This window comes from Puccinia triticina, chromosome 11A, assembly GCF_026914185.1.
Source record: "Puccinia triticina chromosome 11A, complete sequence".
Taxonomy (NCBI): domain Eukaryota; kingdom Fungi; phylum Basidiomycota; class Pucciniomycetes; order Pucciniales; family Pucciniaceae; genus Puccinia; species Puccinia triticina.
The window spans coordinates 233,105-241,176 of NC_070568.1; the positions used below are offsets into that span (position 1 = coordinate 233,105).

The window sequence follows — 8,072 nt, forward strand, 5'->3', positions numbered from 1 at the left end:
AGTATCTAGTCAGCTCTAATGAATAAATATGTTGTTTCTTGAGGGAGGGGCGGGGGGAAGAGAGACGGAGGGGTTTCAGTCTTATGTATGGTCTGGAGGACTCGGGGCGACTGGGACTGCACAACTCCGGGGTGGTCTTCTGGAGAGACGATGATCTCATCGGGTGAGGGGTGATTGGCGATCGATCGAGCGATCGATCGGATTAGGGAATAAACTGAAATAAGCTTTTAATTAAACAAAAAAAAAAGAACAAGAAACACCGCAATCGATTTCAACACAGATATCATACACCGCCTTGGCCCTTGTCCAGACGGACTTGCATCTTGGACAAAAGCTTTATCCAGCTTTCGGCGTATCTACATTACATATTTATGTACCTCTTATCACAACAGATACCGGGAATAGTTGGCAAGCTCATTTTCAGCCAGCCAGCGCTGTATCTAGGGCTGCACAAACCATCGTCGGGCTGACTGATTCCGTATCCTACCTGCTTTCTCAACCAAAAATCAAACAGTAATAATTGGGCAATCAAAGGAACCACTTGACTTTGTCCGTTCAGAAGTACCACCAAAAGCGGAAATTGACGCTGCTGGTAGATTATATGAAAACAAAATGGAAATGGAAAACGTTTTATGCGGCTGACACTTTTATTAAGGGGTGAGGCTCAAAGTCAAGCATGGTAAGTTAATCTTAGTACATCCGGCCATCTACTTAGTCAGACCGGTTCAACAGTCGTTAGAGATACAAGTCCTAGCTCAGAAGACCATCTACTGGAGCCTTGACCGACTCAGTATGAGACTGATTCTTATCATCTGTTGTATATTTACTATTGATAATGTGGCCCTCATCATCATCCACCAAGCTCTGCCGACTACTACTGAGTTCCGGTGTCGCCGCCCCTGATCGGTTGGGATCATCCAGGTTCACTGTCGCGTTTCCATTGCTGTAGCTAAGCGTCTTGGTCTGGGGAGACGACCCAGATGCTGAGGGTGTCGTAGTCGAGCCAGAGATAGGATCCCCATTGGCAGTCTGGCTAGTCGGGGTGGTGTTGTATCCGGAGGCTAGCTGCCATGCAGGAATTCCAACGGGTCGGGTCGTATTGAATTTAGAGAGCGAGTTGGCTTGAGGCTGGATGCCGAATGAGTTCAGCCCTGTTCCGTTCTGGGGCGAGCGAGACGAGATCCCATTGGTTGGAGATCCTGGAAGGTTCGAGGAACCTACAGGCCGGGCAGTCATCATAATCGATTTCAGCGACTTGAGCTCCGTTTGCAAATCAACGATAGCAGCTGTCTGCGCTTCTTTATTCGATTGGATCATCTGTAAAAAAAAAAAAAAGATCAGCCAAGCCAAAGCCAGTTAGTCCACTGTTTCTTGATCTGGGTGTTGATGAGAGTGAGCTAGGTATAGCAAACCTGTTGAACAGATGTCCGCAGCCCTTCGACCTCCTGTTGAACGCTATGTAGCTCTTGATCTCTCTGAATTTCCCCTGACAAGCATTCCTCGACTGCCGATTCAACCTCCTTCATCGCTAGACCGAGCTTCTCCGCCTGTTCCGTCATTTCCTTCTTCACAATCTCCGTATCGGATTGGATCGTCTGCAAGATCCCAGTGACTTCATCGTATTTCTGTTCAAGTCTAGCTTGTGCCTCTTCGAGCTCTGTTTGTGTCGGAGGTTTCAAAGCCGGAATGAGAAATTTCTGGTCGAGTTGGATAGAAAAGAAAAATCAAGTCAAGCAGTCAGTTCCTTGCAAAATTCTCCCCCGAGCGGAAGCTTGGGCTTCAAGGTGGGCGAGAAGTCGAATATATGGAGATGCTTACTTTCGCAAGGTTGATGAGTAAGTAGCCCACACCACCACCAATCACAGTCATCACAAACCAATCTCGCCAGTCTGTAGCATCACGATCAGCTTGATAGGGTCCCCGATATCCAGCAGCGAATGCGTTTTGGGTTGTACCGAGACTCGAAGCACGCCGGAGGGCTTCCTCAATTTCAGAAGAAGTTAGGCCTTTGGATTCTAGAAAGGCAATCCGCTTGGCGAGCGGTGAGCTTGCTACCGTGGGGTCCTGGAGGAAGCCAACGGCGGAAGATATCAGCGAGTCTCGGTTCGAAGCCATCGTAACGATCGGTGATTGTGAATCGAGTTGGAGGTCGTTCAGTAGGATTCGATGCCAGCTTTCCAGCTCGGTTTGCACATCTGAACTTTCATACCCCGCTGCAGGTCCAGGCTGCGGAGCTGGTCAGATACAGAGACTATCCGACGGCCCGTCGGATCAGCTTGTCCGACTTGCACGTCATCCCTCGCCTGATGCTGTAATCTTCGAGACACATCATCGGGATTTCACCCAAGCAAACTCACTCGGCTGCACCAGACCTATAAGGGCCGGCGATTCGACAACTCCAAGCATCAGCTATTTTGTGAGTCCTCCAGCTATCTTACACCGTTGAAGGCACACATATTAAACATTGGATCTTCTTCGTTTCCATAGATTGTTGTTCGATCGACACGATCATTCAAAAATGATCAGCGATACAACGCTGATGTCGATTTCTAACACATTGGGTGTCCTATCCGTTTTCTTCATCATCATCTACCAGGTCAGTCTTCCTGATAGCCTTCGATGTTTACTTCTACAATTTCGGAACTGATAGACTGATTGATTTCGGCCACATTGCGCGTGATCTTAAGTTCTTTGAGGTGAACGCCCGAAGGACTGTTGAACTTGGACGAGCTCGATATGCTTCTCGGAAAGAACTTGTCGGATGATTTTGGAAGGGCCAACCTTTATGCACTCCCAAGAAACAACACCATTTTTGATGTGCACTCCAAAATAGTTGGAGTGTATACCGATGGACTCCAAAAAATTGAAGCTTGGGCAAAAATTGATCTCCAGTGGCCGGAAGAATTTTTTTCGTTAATACAAAAAAAAATCATAACTCAAATAGCAGCACACTTCACTGCTTGTAAATTTGGGAGCTCATGGGGATGTGTCCTGTCAGAATGATTATGAATAGAAAAAGACAGTTCAATTGCATCATATAAGGTCAGCCTTTATGCACACCAAAAATCTATTGCTGCACACTGTCACCAACAAATCAAAGTTGAGAGAAATCTAGGAGTGCACAAACTTGGAGTAGATCACCACACACTAAGTTTCTTAAGCCCGTTTGGAGCCAATATAATTCTAACTTAACTAAGTCCCTCTCTATGTGGAGGGGGGACGCTGTCCCACAGGGACCCTCCGAAGGAGGGACTTATGCGCTGTGGTGTGCCAAATGTGTTTCAAGTATCAAATCACATAAAGTCACAGTTTACTATTGAGAAGGAGACATATTTCTAGATGTATTATTGCATAATTGGATTCTACAGGTCATTTAACCCTTAGTCACTCACTGGAACCACTAGGCTAGCTGCACTCAGTCAAAAGTTACTAGTATTATACTGTGTTCATAAGCATAATTACATACTGTAGAGATATTTTGATAGTACATATTATAGAATTAGACTCAAGGACATATTTATAGTGTATGTAGTGGCGTGGTTTGGCTCTGCCCATGGCATGGTTCCACCTGTGGACAACTCAATGATTGTTGTTTGGCTCCACCCACGCACCATGGCATGGTTCCACCTGTGGACACCTCCAGGGTTGTTGTTTGGCTCCACCCACGTACCACAGCATGGCTCCACCTGTGAACACCTCCATAATTGTGTAGGCTCCATGGACACCACCACGTGGACACCACATGGACACCACTACCACAACCACGTGGACACCATATGGGCACCACCACCACAACCACGTGGATACCATCACCACATGGACACCTGTATGGTGGTCACACCAGCAAAAATTCCTCACAAGGATCCCCACCAGCAAAAATCCCTCACATTTTACTATAAAAGGAGGACCTTTCCCCTCCTCAGTTTGAGCATGCCACTCAGGCAATCCTAACCAGAACACACATCTCACTCAGAGTTACAAGCCTCATCCACATAAATCCAGCAGTGTGATCTCAATCAAGTTGCCCATCAACATCTTTCATGCCTCAGAGTAGTTCTAAGTAGTCAAGTAGCTAGCATCACCCACTTGTGCTCTTAACAAGTCAAAGTGATCTTAACCCATTGTGCTCTTAACTGAAGGTTAAGGAAGAGGGCAAAGACACTTTGAATAGTTCACATATAACATCAGTTCTCTCAGAAGTCTTGTATCAGTTTATCTCCACTTTCATATCATAAACATATCAAACCACATAAAACATATCTTATGTTGAGACTCATTTCCATTATCTGACTCAAGGCTGCTGTAAACCACTCTAACTCCATTCCCCATACAAAATCCACTTTCTGCTGAATTCAAGTTTGATCTAGGTCTGATAAGAGACTGCTGCACATAGTTTTCTCTATCATTAGTTTGCCACAACAATAAATAAACTTGTTGTGATAGCTCTTGTGTAGTATCATAGAGGGGCAGGTCTTTCAAACCACCCGTAACAGTTGTAATAGCTTCTTACATCTTTGAAATATTACAACTGGTATTTCCCCCTCGCAGAACTGCCACCTGTCCCAAAGGAGTTCTCACAGCGCTAAGTCACTTGGCTTGCGTATGAGGATTAGGAAAAAGTGGCTTTTTTTTTGAAGCTCTCTACAGCTACCCTCACGCCCTCGGCAGTTACCAAGTTGCCCACCAAAATAAGCGGCTTATCTGGGAGAATCAAGCCGTGCGCTTCATGATGTTGGAAATGCTCAGCAGGTCCTCCCAGCTGACTCTTTTTGATTGCAAGCAACATTTGGCTTTTTCATGTTCAGTCTGTATCATCCACCACATCTGGCACTCTGACTCGACATCAACTGCATAGAATACAGCTGGTGAAATCAGAAGCTTGCACCATAATAACAGACCCAAACACCATGGTATTTGTGTATTGTTTGATGCAGTGCCAATGCATGGAAGACGCTGGACTACAGGCAGATGCCATAACACATATTCCAGATGGGCACAAAACTTCATGGCAGCATTGTGACCCAACCTTGAGAGCTGAAGGGAAGCGGTCAAGGTGAGCAGATGCGCACAAGTGAGGCCATCATTTAAGTCAAAACAAGGAAGCAAAATGTTCAGAAAAGCATGAGTAGGTTGAGTTTTAAAATTTTCCCCAGCCATTTGCTTAATCCTCACAGGCCGCGGGGGTGACATAGCCCGTAAGTCCCTCCTTCAGAGGTCGCTTTGCTCCCCCAAGGAGGAGGGACTTAGCTAAGTTAGATATAATTAGTGATATATTTCACAAATATTTCACAATTATATCAGTGAAATGCCGGTGGTGTTTGGCCAACCAGTATGTAGATTCCTCCGTACTCCTTGATATATTGGCCCTTGATATATCAGCACCTTCCCAACACCTTCAGACCAACACCCCACACCTTCACATCATCAATGGACAACAACCTACATCCACCCAATCCAACTCAACTTGAAGAAGGAGACACCAAGCAATCACTGCGCACTCCTATCAATCGGGGCCGCAGAAGAGGCCGTCCTAGAGGATCGCGTGCCAGAGGAGTTATTTGGCACACCGGTAATCGTGCAGCTACCATTTGAGCACTCCAGCAATCAAACAATTCACCGCAAGGATCTCAAGCAAGCAGCATACTTGATTCCAGACCGCTTGATGAAGATGATCGGTTGCTTACAACTCAAACGGCCACCCAGCAAGGCCCCAAAAAATTACGCTGGACCGGACCGATGGAGTTCATGATGTTAGAGCTCTACGTCCAAGAGGTAGAGAAATGAAAACGGTCAGATAACGGTTTTCAAAACACTTCTCACCGCAACGTGGCCCAACAGCTGAGGGAAGCATTCCCAGCAACCAAGCACCTACTTGACTACACCAAGTGCAAAGCCAAACTTAACCAGTCCTTCAAACGCGAGTACAATTCTTTTGTTGCATGTAAAGAAGCCAGCAGATTTGGCTGGGATGAGACTATGTGTGAAGTCACTGCTTCCAATGAGTTTTTGGAGAGATATGTTGCTGTAGGTGATTCTATTTGCTCATCTCATTTTTCTCTCTCCATTTTTTAAGTGCTGTTTTTTCTTTGTTGTATAGGCACATCTGATTGCGAGGAAATTCTGGGGAGTCCCATATCCGGAGTATCGGAACCTAGACAACATCTTTGGCACTTTTTTGGCTACTGGTGAATCAGCTTGCTTGCTCTCACAACGCTTGAAACCTCAGTCCCAACCGGCCGATCCAGACACTTCCGGTGAAATCATTTGTCAAAACAGCCCATCAAACAGCCCAACCAACTACATTTCACACAGTCACACTAAGCAAGACTCGATTGCAACAGCTATTCATGGTTTGGTTGGCTACATGAATAATCAACGCAAACAGCACTCTCAACGACTCGAACAAAGGCAAGTGGCTGTTACAACTCATCTTCAGGATGTGATGGCGTTGTATCAGGAGGTCAATGCACCCAAAGCAAGTCAAATGGAGCAATTGGATGCTTTTGCGGTATTCCGAGATGACACAAACGCTCAAATGTTTGTCAGCATCCTCGATAAAGACCTCAGAGCCCAATGGCTTGATCAGCAGATTGATCATTTGTGCGGCCTTTGATTTTCCCAAATCAATCTCTTTGCTTGTCTTTCTATCAAAACATGCCAATCTCTTTTACTCATCTATCAAAACATGCTGCTGAAACACACACCACGGATGTTTGCTCAGAACCTGTTTACGAGTGCCTTTGCACAATTCATGCCAAGGTTTGGTCCAATCCTTGTTAGTTACTGGTTTGAAGTCGGTTTGAAGTTGGTCTGATCTTGGTTTGAAGACCAGGTCATGTAATGCACAATCTATACTGATGTTACCTGGAATCATGCCAGATGTTTTGTGTAATGTAACTGTATAATGTACACCATAACTATGTTGAAACCCAGCCCAACTTTATGATCAGTTGTACTCAATCTATAATTTTGACCAAAGATAAGAATTTTTTTACCATGATAATTTTTAACCTCTGTGTAAACCCATACCCTACAGGTTGCTCTGGAAAATTCTTTTTATAATTTTAAGCGCACACAGAATTCAAAAGGAGGTGTGTGAGGTGACAGAGCAATTATCAATGCTGCTTGAACTTGGTCCCCTTGGGCCAAGGTATAATATGGAGAAGGTATATTATCCTTGCCAAAAATATGCCAGTTTTTCTTAAATCATGATTTTAATCTGGTTTGAATTTGGTGTGCATTTTCTGAGGGGCTAGCTGGAAGGATTTGTCACAAAACTGTACGCCCGTACATTTGTGTGACACCTATATTACCACACAGCCAAGCAATGCTGAGCTGAGTGCCCACACAACACTGGAATATTAGATGAAATATTTAAAAGAGTTATATATATTTTCACCTATATGTACACACATTCTTTTGTCAGGATTTTCTGAAGTGATTAAGAAACCCGGGATAATCTGGGGCTCCCCTGAACTTAGCCAAGACTTCCAACTCTCTTGTGAAAAAAATCATAAAATTTGCTAAAAAAAATTATGTGAGAATGCTTGCAGCCCAGATGCCTATCTGCCACCTGCAAGATCACAAGGTGGTTATGGTGATTGATCAGTTAGCAATTTTTCATCATTTGATGCAAAAATAAAGCATCAAGGGGATAGCCAGTGAGTGAAGCTAGCTCAGTTCAGAAGGAAATCACCTTTTCTCTCAAAGTATGTGATGCTTATAGCATCAATCAATACAAAAGATATAAGTATCCACTATGTTAATTTTTTTCCACAAGTCTATAAATATCTTGAGTGATAAAAACAGAAAGAAGATTCATTGAATTTATACACTTTCATCACAAAGGTATATCTACCAAGCTAAAAGTTTTGTTTTTCATATATGAAAACACATTTTGAGTGGTGTGGACGGCATAATAAGCACATGATCAATGAAAATATATTATTACATCAAGAAAAATCTGGTTTCTGCCAAGAAATGGAGATTGCTTTGCAATGCAGTTGAACACAGGTTCTGTAAAAGATACAATTACTCAAATAGTCCAGTTGGGGTGGATATCAGGTTGATAT

At 44.2% G+C, this 8,072-nt stretch overlaps 1 protein-coding gene across 1 annotated transcript; it reads right to left on the reverse strand.

Moving 5' to 3' along the window:
* Positions 1-750: 750 nt before the first annotated feature.
* PtA15_11A14 (uncharacterized protein) lies at positions 751-2,406 on the reverse strand (the record flags this gene model as incomplete). The annotated part of the gene is made up of 4 exons (XM_053161029.1): positions 751-1,317; positions 1,413-1,697; positions 1,819-2,234; positions 2,358-2,406. 4 exons carry the CDS (start codon positions 2,404-2,406, stop codon positions 751-753), a joined length of 1,317 nt encoding a protein of 438 aa, XP_053024882.1.
* Between the last annotated feature and the right edge of the window lie 5,666 nt (positions 2,407-8,072).